Source organism: Pseudophryne corroboree, chromosome 4, assembly GCF_028390025.1.
Source record: "Pseudophryne corroboree isolate aPseCor3 chromosome 4, aPseCor3.hap2, whole genome shotgun sequence".
In the NCBI taxonomy this organism is placed as follows: domain Eukaryota; kingdom Metazoa; phylum Chordata; class Amphibia; order Anura; family Myobatrachidae; genus Pseudophryne; species Pseudophryne corroboree.
The window spans coordinates 481,875,623-481,893,636 of record NC_086447.1 but is presented as its reverse complement, the minus strand read 5'-3'; the positions used below and the strand labels follow the sequence as shown (position 1 = coordinate 481,893,636).

The 18,014-nt window shown below is 44.9% G+C and overlaps 1 protein-coding gene across 2 annotated transcripts in view; it reads left to right on the top strand.

Annotated features, from left to right (window-relative positions):
* The window catches only part of RTN4IP1 (reticulon 4 interacting protein 1), a 60,106-nt gene that overhangs the window by 33,236 nt on the left and 8,856 nt on the right, over nucleotides 1-18,014 (top strand). For both annotated transcript variants that reach the window (XM_063917064.1, XM_063917065.1), the window contains exons 6-8: nucleotides 9,140-9,276; nucleotides 15,973-16,156; nucleotides 16,342-16,434. In XM_063917064.1, coding sequence (XP_063773134.1) covers nucleotides 9,140-9,276; nucleotides 15,973-16,156; nucleotides 16,342-16,434 — 414 coding nt within the window. The remainder of the gene's footprint in view (nucleotides 1-9,139; nucleotides 9,277-15,972; nucleotides 16,157-16,341; nucleotides 16,435-18,014) is intronic.

Below are 18,014 nucleotides of genomic sequence, written 5' to 3'. Positions count from 1 at the left end.
CAGTTTCAGACGCTGCCGTTTGGATTGTCCACGGCACCTCGGGTCTTTACCAAGGTAATGGCCGAAATGATGATTCTTCTACGAAGAAAAGGCATTTCAATTATCCCTTACTTGGACGATCTCCTGATAAGGGCAAGATCCAGGGAACAGTTAGAAGTCGGAGTAGCACTATCTCAGGTAGTGTTACGTCAGCACGGGTGGATTCTAAATATTCCAAAATCGCAGCTGATTCCAACGACACGTCTACTGTTCCTAGGAATGATTCTGGACACAGTCCAGAAGAAGGTGTTTCTCCCGGAGGAGAAGGCCAGGGAGTTATCCGAGCTAGTCAGGAACCTCCTAAAACCAGGACAGGTCTCAGTGCATCAGTGCACGAGGGTCCTGGGGAAAATGGTGGCTTCTTACGAAGCGATTCCATTCGGAAGATTCCATGCAAGAACATTTCAGTGGGATCTACTGGACAAATGGTCCGGATCGCATCTGCAGATGCATCAGCGGATAACCCTGTCGCCAAGGACAAGGGTGTCTCTCCTGTGGTGGCTGCAGAGTGCTCATCTACTAGAGGGCCGCAGATTTGGCATTCAGGATTGGATCCTGGTAACCACGGATGCCAGCCTGAGAGGCTGGGGAGCAGTCACACAGGGAAGGAATTTCCAGGGCCTGTGGTCAAGCTTGGAAACGTCTCTTCATATAAACATTCTGGAACTAAGGGCCATTTACAATGCCCTAAGTCAAGCAAAACCTCTGCTTCAGGGTCAGGCGGTGTTGATCCAATCGGACAACATCACGTCAGTCGCCCACGTAAACAGACAGGGCGGCACGAGAAGCAGGAGGGCAATGGCAGAAGCTGCAAGGATTCTTCGCTGGGCGGAAAATCATGTGATAGCACTGTCAGCAGTATTCATTCCGGGAGTGGACAACTGGGAAGCAGACTTCCTCAGCAGACACGACCTTCACCCGGGAGAGTGGGGACTTCACCCAGAAGTCTTCCACCTGATTGTAAACCGTTGGGAAAAACCAAAGGTGGACATGATGGCGTCACGTCTAAACAAAAAACTGGACAGATATTGCGCCAGGTCAAGGGACCCTCAGGCAATAGCAGTGGACGCTCTGGTAACGCCGTGGGTGTACCAGTCAGTGTATGTGTTCCCTCCTCTGCCTCTCATACCAAAAGTACTGAGAATCATAAGAAGGAGAGGAGTAAGAACTATACTCGTGGTTCCGGATTGGCCAAGACGGACTTGGTACCCGGAACTTCAAGAGATGCTCACGGACGAACCGTGGCCTCTACCTCTAAGAAAGGACCTGCTACTGCAGGGGCCTTGTCTGTTCCAAGACTTACCGCGGCTGCGTTTGACGGCATGGCGGTTGAACGCCGGATCCTGAGGGAAAAAGGCATTCCAGAAGAAGTCATCCCTACTCTGGTCAAAGCCAGGAAGGACGTAACCGCAAAACATTATCACCGCATTTGGCGTAAATATGTTGCGTGGTGTGAGGCCAAGAAGGCCCCTACAGAGGAATTTCAACTGGGTCGTTTCCTTCATTTCCTGCAAACAGGACTGTCTATGGGCCTAAAATTAGGGTCCATTAAGGTTCAAATTTCGGCCCTGTCGATTTTCTTCCAGAAAGAACTGGCTTCAGTACCTGAAGTTCAGACATTTGTAAAAGGGGTGCTGCACATACAGCCTCCTTTTGTGCCTCCAGTGGCACCTTGGGATCTCAATGTGGTGTTGAGTTTTCTAAAGTCACATTGGTTTGAACCACTTTCCACTGTGGACTTAAAATATCTCACATGGAAGGTGTCGATGCTGTTAGCCTTGGCTTCAGCCAGGCGTGTGTCAGAATTGGCGGCTTTATCATATAAAAGCCCTTACTTGATATTTCATTCTGACAGGGCGGAATTGAGGACTCGTCCTCAATTTCTACCTAAGGTGGTTTCTGCATTTCACATGAACCAACCTATTATGGTACCTGCGGCTACCAGGGACTTAGAGGACTCTAAGTTGCTTGACGTTGTCAGGGCCTTGAAAATATATGTTTCCAGGACGGCTGGAGTCAGAAAATCTGACTCGCTGTTTATCCTGTATGCACCCAACAAGCTGGGTGCTCCTGCTTCTAAGCAGACGATTGCTCGTTGGATTTGTAGTACAATTCAGCTTGCACATTCTGTGGCAGGATTGCCACAGCCAAAATCAGTAAAAGCCCATTCCACAAGGAAGGTGGGCTCATCTTGGGCGGCTGCCCGAGGGGTCTCGGCTTTACAACTTTGCCGAGCAGCTACTTGGTCAGGGGCAAACACGTTTGCTAAATTCTACAAATTTGATACCCTGGCTGAGGAGGACCTGGAGTTCTCTCATTCGGTGCTGCAGAGTCATCCGCACTCTCCCGCCCGTTTGGGAGCTTTGGTATAATCCCCATGGTCCTTACGGAGTCCCAGCATCCACTAGGACGTCAGAGAAAATAAGATTTTACTTACCGATAAATCTATTTCTCGTAGTCCGTAGTGGATGCTGGGCGCCCATCCCTAGTGCGGATTGTCTGCAATACTTGTATATAGTTATTGTTACAAAAATTCGGGTTATTATTGTTGTGAGCCATCTTTTCAGAGGCTCCTTTGCGTTTATCATACTGTTAACTGGGTTCAGATCACAAGTTGTACGGTGTGATTGGTGTGGCTGGTATGAGTCTTACCCGGGATTCAATATCCTTCCTTATTATGTACGCTCGTCCGGGCACAGTATCCTAACTGAGGCTTGGAGGGGGGTCATAGGGGGAGGAGCCAGTGCACACCACCTGATCCTTAAGCTTTTATTTTGTGCCCTGTCTCCTGCGGAGCCGCTATATCCCCATGGTCCTTACGGAGTCCCAGCATCCACTACGGACTACGAGAAATAGATTTATCGGTAAGTAAAATCTTATTTTTTCTCTAACGTCCTAAGTGGATGCTGGGGACTCCGTAAGGACCATGGGGAATAGCGGCTCCGCAGGAGACTGGGCACATCTAAAGAAAGCTTTAGGACTATCTGGTGTGCACTGGCTCCTCCCCCTATGACCCTCCTCCAAGCCTCAGTTAGATCTCTGTGCCCGAACGAGAAGGGTGCACACTAGGGGCTCTCCTGAGCTTCTTAGTGAAAGTTTTAGTTTAGGTTTTTTTATTTTCAGTGAGACCTGCTGGCAACAGGCTCACTGCATCGAGGGACTAAGGGGAGAAGAAGCGAACTCACCTGCGTGCAGAGTGGATTGGGCTTCTTAGGCTACTGGACATTAGCTCCAGAGGGACGATCACAGGCCCAGCTTGGATGGGTCCCAGAGCCGCGCCGCCGGCCCCCTTACAGAGCCAGAAGGCAGAAGAGGTCCGGAAAATCGTCGGCAGAAGACGTCCTGTCTTCAACAAGGTAGCGCACAGCACTGCAGCTGTGCGCCATTGCTCTCAGCACACTTCACACTTCGGTCACTGAGGGTGCAGGGCGCTGGGTGGGGGCGCCCTGAGACGCAATAAAAACACCTTGGATGGCAAAAAAATGCATCACATATAGCTCCTGGGCTATATGGATGCATTTAACCCCTGCCAAAATACATAGAAAAACGGGGGATAAGGCCGCCGATAAGGGGGCGGAGCCCATCTCCTCAGCACACTGGCGCCATTTTCCCTCACAGCTCCGTTGGAGGGAAGCTCCCTGTCTCTCCCCTGCAGTCACTACACTACAGAAAGGGTTAAAAAAAGAGAGGGGGGCACTAATTAGGCGCAGTATTAACTATACAGCAGCTATAAAGGGAAAAACACTTATATAAGGTTATCCCTGTATATATATAGCGCTCTGGTGTGTGCTGGCAAACTCTCCCTCTGTCTCCCCAAAGGGCTAGTGGGGTCCTGTCCTCTATCAGAGCATTCCCTGTGTGTGTGCTGTATGTCGGTACTTTTGTGTCGACATGTATGAGGAGAAAAATGATGTGGAGACGGAGCAGATTGCCTGTAATAGTGATGTCACCCCCTAGGGGGTCGACACCTGTGTGGATGAACTGTTGGAAGGAATTACGTGACAGTGTCAGCTCTGTATAAAAGACAGTGGGTGACATGAGACAGCCGGCTACTCAGCTTGTGCCTGTCCAGACGTCTCATAGGCCGTCAGGGGCTCTAAAGCGCCCGTTACCTCAGATGGCAGATATAGACGCCGACACGGATACTGACTCCAGTGTCGACGGTGAAGAGACGAATGTGACTTCCAGTAGGGCCACACGTTACATGATTGAGGCAATGAAAAATGTTTTACACATTTCTGATAATACGAGTACCACCAAAAAAGGGGTATTATGTTCGGTGAGGAAAAACTACCTGTAGTTTTCCTGAATCTGAGAAAATAAATGAGGTGTGTGATGATGCGTGGGTTTCCCCCGATAACAACTGATAATTTCTAAATGTTATTGGCATTATATCCTTTCCCGCCAGAGGTTAGGGTGCGTTGGGAAACACCCCCTAGGGTGGATAAAGCGCTCACACGCTTGTAAGGGCTCTACCTTCGCCTGAGATGGCCGCCCTTAAGGATCCTGCTGATAGAAAGCAGGAGGGTATCCTAAAAGGTATTTACACACATACTGGTGTTATACTGCGACCAGCAATCGCCTCAGCCTGGATGTGCAGTGCTGGGTTGGCGTGGTCGGATTCCCTGACTGAAAATATTGATACCCTAGATAGGGACAGTATATTTTTGCCTATAGAGCATTTAAAAGATGCATTTCTATATATGCGTGATGCACAGCGGAATAATTGCCGACTGGCATCAAGTCTAAACGCGTTGTCCATTTCTACCAGTAGAGGGTTATGGACACGTCAGTGGTCAGGTGATGCGTATTCCAAACGGCATTTGGAAGTATTGCTTTATTAAGAGGAGTTATTTGGGGTCGGTCTTTCAGACCTGGTGGCCACGGCAACAGCTGGGAATTCCACGTTTGTACCCCAGGTCGCCTCTCAACATGAGAAGACGCCGTATTATCAGGCGCAGTCTTTTCGTGGACAAGCGGGCAAAAGGTTCCTCATTTCTGCCCCGTGACAGAGGGAGAGGAAAAAGGCTGCAGAAATCAGCCAGTTCCCAGGAACAGAAACCCTCTCCCGCCTCTGCCAAGCCCTCAGTATACGCTGGGGCTTTACAAGCAGAATCAGGCACGGTGGGGGGCCCGTCTCAATGAATTTCAGCGCGCAGTGGGCTCACTCGCAAGTAGACCCCTGGATCCTTCAGGTGATATCTCAGGGGTACAAATTAGAATTCGAGACGTCTCCCCCTCGCCGTTTCCTAAAGTCGGCTTTACCGATGTCTCCTTCTGACAGGGAGACAGTTTTGGAAGCCATTCACAAGCTGTATTCCCAGCAGGTGATGATCAAGATACCCCTCCTGCAACAGGGAACGGGGTATTATTCCACACTGTTGTGGTACCGAAGCCAGACGGCTCGGTGAGACCGATTCTAAATCTAGAATCTTTGAACACTTACATACAGAGGTTCAAATTCAAGATTGAGTCACTCAGAGCAGTGATTGCGAACCTGGAAGAAGGGGACTACATGATGTCTCGGGACATCAAGGATGCTTACCTTCATGTCAATAATTTACCCTTCTCACCAAGGGTACCTCAGGTTTATGGTACAGAACTGTCACTATCAGTTCAGACGCTGCCGTATGGATGATCCACGGCACCCCGGGTCTTTACCAAGGTAATGGCCGAAATAATGATATTCCTTCGAAGGAAGTGAATTTTAGTTATCCCTTACTTGGACAATTCCCTGATAAGGGTAAGATCCAGGGAACAGTTGGAGGTCGGTGGAGCACTATCTCAGGTAGTGTTGCGGCAGCACGATTGGATTCTCAATATTCCAAAATCGCACCTGGTTCCGACGACGTGTCTTCTGTTCCTAGGGATGATCCTGGACACAGTCCAGAAAAAGGTGTTTCTCCCGGAGGAGAAAGCCAGGGAGTTATCCGAGCTAGTCAGGAACCTCCTAAAACCGAGCCAAGTCTCAGTGCATCAATGCACAAGGGTTCTGAGTAAAATGGTGGCTTCCTACGAAGCAATCCCATTCGGCAGATTCCACGCAAGAACTTTCCAGTGGGACCTGCTGGACAATTGGTCCGGGTCGCATCTTCAGATGCATCAGCGGATAACCCTGTCACCAAGGACAAGGGTGTCCCTCCTGTGGTGGTTGCAGAGTGCTCATCTTCTAGAGGGCCGCAGATTAGGCATTCAGGACTGGGTCCTGGTGACCACGGATGCCAGCCTGCGAGGCTGGGGAGCAGTCACACAGGGAAGGAATATCCAGGGCTTATGGTCAAGCCTGGAGACATCACTTCACATAAATATCCTGAAGCTAAGGGACATTTACAATGCTCTAAGCTTAGCAAGACCTCTGCTTCAAGGTCAGCCGGTGTTGATCCAGTCGGACAACATCACGGCAGTCACCCACGTAAACGGACAGGGTGGCACAAGAAGCAGGAGGGCAATGGCAGAAGCTGCAAGGATTCTTCGCTGGGTGGAAAATCATGTGATAGCACTGTCAGCAGTATTCATTCCGGGAGTGGACAACTGGGAAGCAGACTTCCTCAGCACGACCTCCACCCGGGAGAGTGGGGACTTCACCCAGAAGTCTTCCACATGATTAAAAACTCGACAGGTATTGCGCCAGGTCCAGGGACCCTCAGGCAATAAGCTGTAGACGCTCTGGTAACACCGTGGGTGTACCAGTCAGGGTATGTGTTCCCTCCTCTGCCTCTCATACCCAAGGTACTGAGATTGATAAGATGGAGAGGAGTAAACACTATATTCGTGGTTCCGGATTGGCCAAGAAGGACTTAGTAACTGGAACTTCAAGAGATGCTCACGGAGGATCCGTGGCCTCTACCTCTAAGAAGGGACCTGCTCCAGCAAGGACCCTGTCTGTTCCAAGACTTACCGCGGCTGCGTTTGACGGCATGGCGGTTGAACGCCGGATCCTGAAGGAAAAAAGGCATTCCGGATGAAGTCATCCCTATCCTGATCAAAGCCAGGAAGGATGTAACCGCAAAAACATTATCACCGCAATTGGCGAAAATATGTTGCGTGGTGCGAGGCCAGTAAGGCCCGACGGAGGAAATTCAACTGGGTCGATTCCTACATTTCCTGCAAACAGGAGTGTCTATGGGCCTGAAATTGGGGTCCATTAAGGTTCAAATTTCGGCCCTGTCAATTTTCTTCCAAAAAAAGAACTAGCTTCAGTCCCTGAAGTTCAGACGTTTGTAAAAGGGGTACTGCATATACAGCCTCCTTTTGTGCCTCCAGTGGCACTTTGGGATCTCAATGTAGTTTTGGGTTCCAAAAGTCACATTGGTTTGAACCACTTAAATCTGTGGAGTTAAAATATCTCACATGAAAAGTGGTCATGCTGTTGACCCTGGCCTGGGCCAGGCGCGTGTCAGAATTGGCGGCTTTATCCTGAAAAAGCCCTTATCTGATTTTCCATTCGGACAGGGCGGAATTGAGGACTCGTCCTCAGTTTCTCCCCAAGGTGGTTTCAGCGTTTCACCTGAACCAACCTATTTGTGGTGCCTGCGGCTACTAGGGACTTGGAGGCCTCCAAGTTGCTAGACGTTGTCAGTGCCCTGAAAATATATGTTTCCAGGACGGCTGGAGTCAGGAAATCTGCCTCGCTGTTTATCCTGTATGCACCCAACAAGCTGGGTGCTCCTGCTTCTAAGCAGACTATTGCTCGTTGGATTTGTAGTACAATTCAGCTTGCACATTCTGTGGCAGGCCTGCCACAGCCAAAAATCTGTAAATGCCCACTCCACAAGGAAGGTGGGCTCATCTTGGGCGGCTGCCCGAGGGGTCTCGGCTTTACAACTTTGCCGAGCAGCTACTTGGTCAGGAGCAAATACGTTTGTAAAATTCTACAAAATTGATATCCTGGCTGAGGAGGACCTGGAGTTCTCTCATTTGGTGCTGCAGAGTCATCCGCACTCTCCCGCCCGTTTGGGAGCTTTGGTATAATCCCCATGGTCCTTACAGAGTCCCCAGCATCCACTTAGGACGTTAGAGAAAATAAGAATTTACTTACCGATAATTCTATTTCTCATAGTCCGTAGTGGATGCTGGGCGCCCATCCCAAGTGCGGATTGTCTGCAATACTTGTACATAGTTATTGTTACAAAAATCGGGTTATTATTGTTGTGAGCCATCTTTCAGAGGCTCCTCTGTTATCATGCTGTTAACTGGGTTCAGATCACAGGTTATACGGTGTGATTGGTGTGGCTGGTATGAGTCTTACCCGGGATTCAAAATCCTTCCTTATTGTGTACGCTCGTCCGGGCACAGTATCCTAACTGAGGCTTGGAGGAGGGTCATAGGGGGAGGAGCCAGTGCACACCAGATAGTCCTAAAGCTTTCTTTTAGATGTGCCCAGTCTCCTGCGGAGCCGCTATTCCCCATGGTCCTTACGGAGTCCCCAGCATCCACTACGGACTATGAGAAATAGAATTATCGGTAAGTAAATTCTTATTATTTGACGCCGATAATGAAATATTTAATATCCTAGATCTTTCTTTATTGGTATTGTTGATTACGCATAACAACCAATTAAGTATTCCTTTTTCTAAACTGGCTGCAATCGGATTGGTTATTATGGATATTTACTCCTTTTCTACACAGTCGCCTATAGAACAGATTTAACAAATAACCCCATTATCTTTCTTTTATCTGGGAAAAGTGTAAAGGGGGGTACTGATGGGGAAGATGTGTGCTGAGCGATCTTAATACAGACCGCTCAGCACACATCTCTCCCCCTGCTCAGCACAGCGCGATGTGCTGAGCGAGAGGACGGACGGGGGGCCGCTCACTTCACACAGCGGTGAAGTGAGCGACCCGCTATATTGAGCCTGCATGCAGGCTCAATCTAGCACCGGCGATAGCAATGCGCGGGGCCGTGCATCGCTATCGCTGGGGGCATACACACGGCAGATCCCTGCTTAAAATCTAATCAATCTAGTCAGATTGCTTAGATTTTAAACACAGATCTCTCCATGTGTACTCCCCTTAACAGTAGTTTGATTGTATGGGTTCATAGGGTTTGCTGCTTGGATTAGTTTCATAGTTTGCCGTAATGCATTTTTTTGTATTTCAGCTATTAAAAGCATGGGGCGCACATGTGACGGCTGTTTGTTCTAGAGGGGCTAGCTCGCTGGTGACAGACCTTGGAGCTGATGATGTAATTGATTACAATGCAGCAAATCTACAAGAACAGCTAAAGTCAAGAGAACTGTGAGTCTGTGTTGTGTTTTTGAAACTACAGTCCTACAGATGTGCCCTCCTACATCTAGCCTCAATACTCCATGCAGAGCAAGATGCTTGGCGTGAGTGAGCCATCAGGTCCCATGCTTCTCCGCTAAGGTTGGGCTTCTTTTTTAGCAGGGAAAAAAAAATGTGCGCGACTGAGTCTGTATACGGAGCAGAACAAAACATGTATTTGAGGAAAGAGGCGGCTGCTACATTGTAGAACTTCATATACAGATTCAGAGACTCAATCGCACAAAGATATACAGGTCTCCTCGTGCATCCTCGTCACATTGCGTTGTGACTAAGATGCATTTTCGTCAAAAAAGATGCCAGACGCTAAAAGATTCTCAAGCAACCTGGTGTGCAAAGAGGAGCTGTTTGGCATGCCTGTAGCAAAGATGTACGAGGGCATATCTGTATGCTTATTAATGCAAAATAGTTTTAATTCTGTTTAGAAAAATATCAATATAGGACATGCCTAATCTCAATACATAAATTGCCACTGAGCTATTATAATTTATCTAGGTTTATTTGATCAATGTTATTTACATTCTCTTTGTCATATATTCCTTAATTTTATTTCTTTTTACAAACATTGACACCTTGAACCATACAACACAACTGCAGTATGTTAATCAATAACTGTGATTCCAGCCTCAAGATTCTCCAAAACTCGACTCACACAGTGATCCGTGATCTAGCAGTAAAGCCTAAGTGTCTTTTCTACAACCTCCTAGACCTCTAATCTAATTTCAGGAATATAGATCACCCTCTTACTGTAGAGTCACTGGCCTTAACTATACCATTCTTTCCTGGTTTTCTTCCTACTTATCCAACATCATCATCATCATCATCACCACTGTATGGACCTCTTGCACACTCTCTGATCCACTCCCACTATCTGTTTGGGTCCTATAGGACTCTGTTCTTGGCTATCCTCACATCTGCTGATAACATCAGAACGGCCTCTCTTCCCCAGACACCTCCTCGAGTGTGATCATTTTCCTACCTCTTAATCACCACATCCTCTTAATCTCCCTCATCATAAATAACACCTCTGTTTCCCAAGCTCGCAGTATTGGTGTCCGTAGTTAATTGAGTATTACAAATACATCTATCTAGCTACTATATCCTGTTTGTATGTCTAATTCTTTGGTAAACATACCATAAACCCTTGTCAGAGTGTTCAAGCACAAGTTTAGCTACATTTATGTACAAAAATATGAAATTTGTGCATTTAACAGTAGGTTACCAAACTTTGCCGGGATCCAGACAGCCAGTAAATGAACTGTATCCCGTATTATAAATACTCAGTAATAATAATATAGTTACCAAGTAAGTGTACGGTGCCACTTTCCAGCATGTCCGCACACAAAATTTAAAAGGGCAGTGCTTTTTATAGCAAAACACAAATAGTTTTGTTATTAAAAGCATTGCCCTTTTAAACGTGGGCATCTGTGTAGAGCCACAAGTGTTGTTAAACCAAAGCTATTAAGAATGGAGAGTTACACCAGTGTAATGGAGCTCTGGTATGACCAGGCATTAACTTGTAAGGGATACTTAATTGAAAGAAGGAACTCCCCTTTTTCAAAGGAGGTTGCACACATGTCTGTAGGTGCTAGGATGGGAGATATAGGCTCCATCGCCTGTATTTAAGATAACTTTTTCTGTAATGCAGGGTAAGCCCAACCCCTTTCATCCATCACAATGACATTTATATAAGTAAGACTTCCTCCCCAGGAGTAAGTACCGGTGGGGCAATGGTTAATTACATTTTTCGCAATTTTTGACCCTATGGTGTTGTGGACACGCAAACACTCATTCAGTACATGCTGATTATGCTTACTTGCATAACATTGTTCAACTGAGATCATGACTGCGGTGCTTTGAGAAAGCAACTGCTTGAGGCGTCATGAGAAACCCAAGAAATATATACAATAACTCATGGAACAAGTATTAAGAATGGGTATTACAGTAACAACTGATTATCACACAACATCCAGATGTTAATCATTATGTACAATTTAGTAGTTACGTGTAATTTATTGGTTCATAAAGAAAGAAAAAATGACTGCTATTCAATGCGAGTTGCCTGTCCTGTCTCCTTGCTACTTGGTCATATGCTTTTGTCCCTTTTTATTTTCATGTGTTGCATGATAAATTTACCTTATGTACACTTAATACAGCTGGATTTTTGTTACTCACTGTGTCCATCTGTGATCACTTACAGAGCCTGAATTTACAGTTCAGTATTCTTAAGCCCTGTACACATGGGGGAGATGTGTGCTGAGTGATCTAGTACAGACCGCTCAGCACACATCTCTCCCCCGCTCAACACACAGCGAGGGGGGTACGGACAGGGTGGACGCTCATTTCACCCAGTGGTGAAATGAGCGATCTCACTAGATTTTGCACGCAGCGCTATCCGTATACACTCGGAGAGATCCGTGCTTAATTTCTAAGCAGCTTAGAATTTAAGCACGGATCTCTCCATGTGTACCCCCCTTTACAGTAAATCAGATACAGAAGGTGAGCTTTCACAGAAAAAGGCAGCAGACAATAAGCAATTTGAATGATATTGGACAGCAGATCTGACCTTTTAAGTAGAGGTAGTAAAGGCCATGTATATCCTCCTCTAAAATATATTGGATATTTCTTTGTAGATTTTCTTCCACTTTAGTTTAAAATCTTTGCTATATTCTCTATTTAAAGTATGTAGTCAGTAGCTAGAGTACAGTGAGTAAGTAAATTAAATGCAAACCCCATTGTTCTACTGTGTTTTTACTGATAAACAGTATATTTCCAAGGTCAGATACAGTGTAATATGAGATTGACTGACTGATTTCTAGGTGCTGACACATACCAGTGACAGACAAAGCAAAGCAATTTGCATACATTATAGCATTCTTATCCATTGGCTTATGAGATACGACATGTAAATTCACATTGCGTCTGGTTTTTCCATTCAGTTGTCTGATTGATTTGAATGTATTAGGACCATCTTTTCATGTGAAGGATTATGGAGAAAAGCAGTCAGAGGATCAGCCCCAACCTTTGTGGTTGTTGTTATCTATTTATAAATTCTGTTTCTGAACATCTATTTTAATTTTTTCATTTGTCTTTGCTTCTATTGTTATGTCATTTTTAGATGTCTGTTACCTAGTGCTTCCCAGTTTGTCTCCCCTGACAGTCACTTTCCATCAGTTTGCATAACATCAACAAGTGAAGGCAAAACATCCCTGGATTAGAGGATCACGTTATATGACATGTTTTATATTAAGGAATTGGGTGATGTCTATGTCTAGTTGTGTGCTGTGCTCTGTAATTCTGCCTAAATTATTATATTTTGGAGAGGGGGCCTGGACTGCACACCCTGGCTTCTTACAATGGGATGTGCTACCTTGCTGGGACTTAGTACTACAATATAGCAAAAAGGGTGCAGGTGCACCATACACCATTAAAATTATAACAACCGTAATATTCAAGGTTCTTGGCATATATTGGCCAGTTTATGAGCCTTCCCACCTACTTCACGGTGACCTCGTCGGATCTCTCACTCTATCCCTTTTCTGTGTGATGCCCTGTGTTGGTATGGCTGGGGTAGTTTGGGGGTGCTCTGCGAATCCCTATAGTGTTAGGGCCCTGTCCGACGAGGTCACCGTGAAGTAGGTGGCAGGCTCATATACTGGCCAATATATGCCAAGAACCTCGAATATTACGGTTGTTATTATTTTAATGGTGTATGGTGCACCTGCACCCTTTTTCCTATATTGTAGTGCCTAAATGATACATACTGATTTGCAGATCAGGTGGGAGTAGTGCCCCAACAAGTCTATATTCCGCTATTACATGAATGCTGGTTTACATTTTCAGTTGCAAATCTATCCTGATAATTCAAAGAGTTTGTGTACATGAACATCTATATTGTGAGCAGATGACATGATGGGGTCTCCATTCCCTGAGGCATAGAGGAATAGTCCAATTAACCACACCTTTCTTGCTCATAGTACTAATTAATAGATTTTTACACCAGGTTCGTTTTGCACATAAAATAACATCAGCTAAATTTTAATAAACTATGACATTAAACAAAAATCTTAAAACTAATTCCTATACTAACTCTCTTAAGATTCTTCCTCTAAGAGTGAGGTAGACCTACCGTCGTATCCAGGCCAAACAAAATCACTCCATTCACCATGTGATCTATAACTCACTTTTTAGTTCTTCCTTCTCACTCCAAGGCATAGATTATTGTTCTAAACTTAATTTTGTTAATTCGACATTGATGGTGATGGAAGTGGCCCAGTATATGGTTATATTCCAAACCACCACTTCCCCTACTGCTTTGATTGTAAAACTTTCAAATGCCATTTACTTGCATTTTCTATACGACCACTTCTAATTTTGGGGTGCAGTTATAATGCCGGCTGTGGGAATCCCGGCGTTCAGGAGCCTGCCGCCAGAATCCCAACAGCCGACATATTACCGGCAGTCAGAATGCCAACACCCATCTGTAATTCCCACTCGGTTGGTGGGTCCATGCCACCAACCGAGTGGGAATAGAAGCATGGCGCGCAGTGATCCCGCAACTGGTCTCGCTGCCGGTATAGTGGCAGATGGAATGCCACTGTCTGTATACTGACAGCCGGCATCTTGTATACCGGTATATCATATCCATTTCCTAATTTCCCCTTCATCCACTCCATTGAGAGAGAACATTTTTTTCAAACGTCTCTAGGAGTGGGGCCTGGGGTCAAATATAGGGCCTGATTCAGATATGGACAGAGAGTGCATCACTGCTGCTTACATGGAAGCAGCAGTGATGCACTAGTATGGTAATGCAGCAGGATGTGTCTAATATAAGGAGATGCTTCCTGCAAGCACTAGTGATCTGAGATCGGATTATCCGTCTCGCCATCGGTCATCTGCGCGACCCATGGGGTTGCCACCGCAGTGCCTACAAATTGACCAGGAAATCTCCATCTTCCAACGGAAATCTTAACCTCGGTACCCCCCAAAACGGAGGAGGCTTTCCTCCCTGCCCTAAAACTTCAGCAGACTATCAATCACTGACAGTCTGCAATTGATCTGCTGTTGATGTGGCAGACACGTACTTCACATGCGCAGTATTTAATTATAGCACTGTGACATACCTATTTTAAACCACACCCACATTTAACAAACCACTCCTACAGGTTTTTGTCATGCCCGTTTTCCGTTGCCTTGCGTCTGGGTAACTTGCATGCTTTTGCTCCCTAGGCTAAAAGTTGCCACCCAGCATGTCTTATAAATCAAAGGAAATGATTCCTGCAGCAAGGATAAAATAATATATCCCTGTGCAGGTGCAACAAAACAATGTGTGATCAACACTGAGGCGACACTTTAAATTGTATTGTTTGGATAATGCATTGTCATGTATTCAGGATCTCACAGTGAATAAAAACATGCAAGTTACCATTATATCTTGTATGTAATATATTATCTTACACTGAAAATGGAAAGTGTTTTAACAGAGAGAAAATCTCATGAATGATGGGTAACAAAAAATAAACAAAAAAACATTCATTATGACCATTGATGCTTCTGTATTTACTCTATTACTGTGCCTCCTTTACATTGCTCTGCTAGAAAAGCGCTTTCCAGTTCCTCATTTGCCTGGTGGCTTTTTCTGCAATGTGTCGCAAATGACTTCAATTTAGAATGAAGGAAAGATAAGTCTTACAGTGCATCCAGAAAGTATTCACAGCGCTTCACTTTTTCCACATTTTGTTATGTTACAGTATTCTTCCAAAATTAAATAATTTTTTTCCCTCAAAATTCTACACACAATACCCCCTAATGACCACGTGAAAAAATTTTTTTTTTAGGTTTTTGCAAATTTATTAAAAATAAAAAACTAGAAACCACATGTACATAAGTATTCACAGCCTCTGCTCAATACTTTGTTGATGCACCTTTAGCAGCAATTACAGCCTCAAGTCTTTTTGAATATGATGCCACAAGCTTGGCACACCTATCTTTGGGCAGTTTTGCCCATTCCTCTTTGCAACACTTCTCAAGCTCCATCAGGTTGGTTGGGAAGCGTCGGTGCACAGCCATTTTCAGATCTCTCCAGAGATGTTCAATCGGATTCAAATCTGGGCTCTGGCTGGGCCACTCAAGGACATTCACAGTGGTGTCCTGAAGCCACTCCTTTGATATCTTGGCTGTGTGGTTAGGGTCGTTGTACTGCTGAAAGATGAACCGTCGCCCGAGTCTGAGGTCAAGAGCGCTCTGGAGCAAGATTTTATCCAGGATGTCTCTGTACATTGCTGCATTCATCTTTTCCTCTATCCTGACTAGTCTCCCAGTTCCTGCCGCTGAAAAACATCCCCACAGCATGATATTGCCACCACCATGCTTCACTGTAGGGATGGAATTGGCCTGGTGATGAACAATGCCTGGTTTCCTCCAAACATGACAATAGTGTGATGTCCCCATGTTATTGCCTTTTGACTTTTCTCTATTTTAATTTCTCTCTTAATAAATGAAGGATCTTGTGTATATTACTGTCACTCCATGTGAACATTGTGAATACATACAGTTGCCATAATGTTACAACAATGTTATGATTATGTATTTCTATACTAAAAACAATGACCTAAAACTTAGTTGGACAAATTTTTATACTTTCATTTGCAGATTTAATGTAATTCTCGACAACGTCGGTGGAACGACTGAAGAATTGGCTAGTCAGTATCTTAAGCCTTGGTCTGGAGCCACATTTGTTACACTAATCACTCCTTTTTTGTATAACAACGACCGGTTGGGTATAGCAGATGGTATGATGCGAACAGGGATTACTCTGTCATCAAAAGTAATTAAGGTAATATTGGTAATTCATGGTTAGGATTTGTAGGAAAAATATTAATTCTCCTTTCCTTTTGCTGAGAGTTGAATTGACTAAGATAATCACACACTTTTTTATTTTTATTTTATTCTTTTGCAAGTGTAGTAAACCACTTCACAGCTATAGCAGACCTTGCTGATTTTTTACATTTATTATTTTAGCACCTCTGCAAAGGGATCCACTACCGATGGGGATTTTTTACTCCCAGCGGCCCAACCCTGGATGAAATTGGTGAGCTGGTTGACGCTGGCAAGGTACTGTATGCAACAGTTCTATAATAAATTATTGTTGTTTTTTTATATACTGTACAGCTCTTCATTATTGTGTGATGGATGTCCTACTCTGGACCAGCATTTAGTCACTAAGTCACATGTCTGACAGACATTTATAATGCCTGGGTAATTGGCGAGCTTTATAAATGTGTGAATAGGAGAGGCTCTATGTTTTTAAGACAGTCTAGTTTTCACCAGTTGAAATTATGTTGGGGTAATGCATGGTGACTTGTGGTCACCATGTTAATGTAGATAGCAGTCCAGGCTGTTTAGCACTGGAGCTACAGTAGTTGAGCATTTGAGAAGGTGACACCATTACCAATTTTCCTAATCTTAATTAGAGATCGACAGTTACCTCCTCAGACCACACTTGCTGCTAATTGATTCATTTAAAAAAAATAAAAAAAAAAATCTGTAATTCTGATGATTGGACAAGAAATCATGATGGAGTGATGGGCCCTACACATATAAAGATCCGCCGCCGAGCTGCCCGACGGCGGATCCGGGCAACCCGGCGGCGGGGGGGGCAGTGACGGGGAGTGAAGTTTCTTCACTCCCCCCGTCATCCGGCTCCATTGAAGTGCAGGAAAATATAGACGAGATCGTCCATATTGGCCTGCATGTACAGCCGACGGGGCACCAGCGAAGAACGAGCGCGGGGCCGCGCATCGGTCATCGCTGGAGCCTCCACACTGCACGATATGAATGTTATATCTTTCAATAATGAACGAGATCGTTCATATCTTTGATGAATATCGGCCAGTGTGTAGGGCCTATTAGTCATGCTATTGCAAGTAAAATTTATCAGTGCTGTAACATCAATGTAGAAAGTTTTCTGCATGAGTACGTGATTGTATCTGAGTTGCCCAGCATCAAAATACAATATGTATGTAAAGTTAGTTAATCTGCAGATAATGAACGTAATCCTATTTACATTATACTCCTCTAGTACAGTCTGATGAGTAGATCTCGTACATGATATGTGTGATTGGTAGCACAAAATAAGTGCTCTTTTACAGTGGAAAAAGCAACAAACGTAGACAGTAAACTCTGTACCGTGGTGGTGTTTGTGAATTAATCTATGCATACTTCTGTAATCCCTGCTCTCTGTAGATTTGAGTATTAATCCCTCTTCCCAGAACAAAACAAAAGTGCCCCTGCTAGGAGTCTGATGCGCTGATGTAAATAGGCTGTGTTTTCATTATTCACTTAATCTCTCCTAATCATCGCGTATTCAGCCTGCCCCATCCCTCTGCACCTTTGCTGCCTTAATACAGGAAGGGGTTTCATCTGAGTCAGTTGATTTTAGCTGTGACTCAATGTTATGTTGTCCTGCTGTATGGTCAGCCTTTCCAGGATTAAGTACACAATGGGGGTGATCAATGCAAATGACAGTTTTGCAATGCTCTAGATAGGGGGATAATCTGTTTGGTATTCATGTCTCAGTGTTTTTAACATTGAATTGGACAGACCTGCCTGAACAATACATTAGATGAACTGAATTGTTTATAGTGAAATGAAACAACTTTGTGTGTACTGTATGAATGTAATTATGTAAGTGG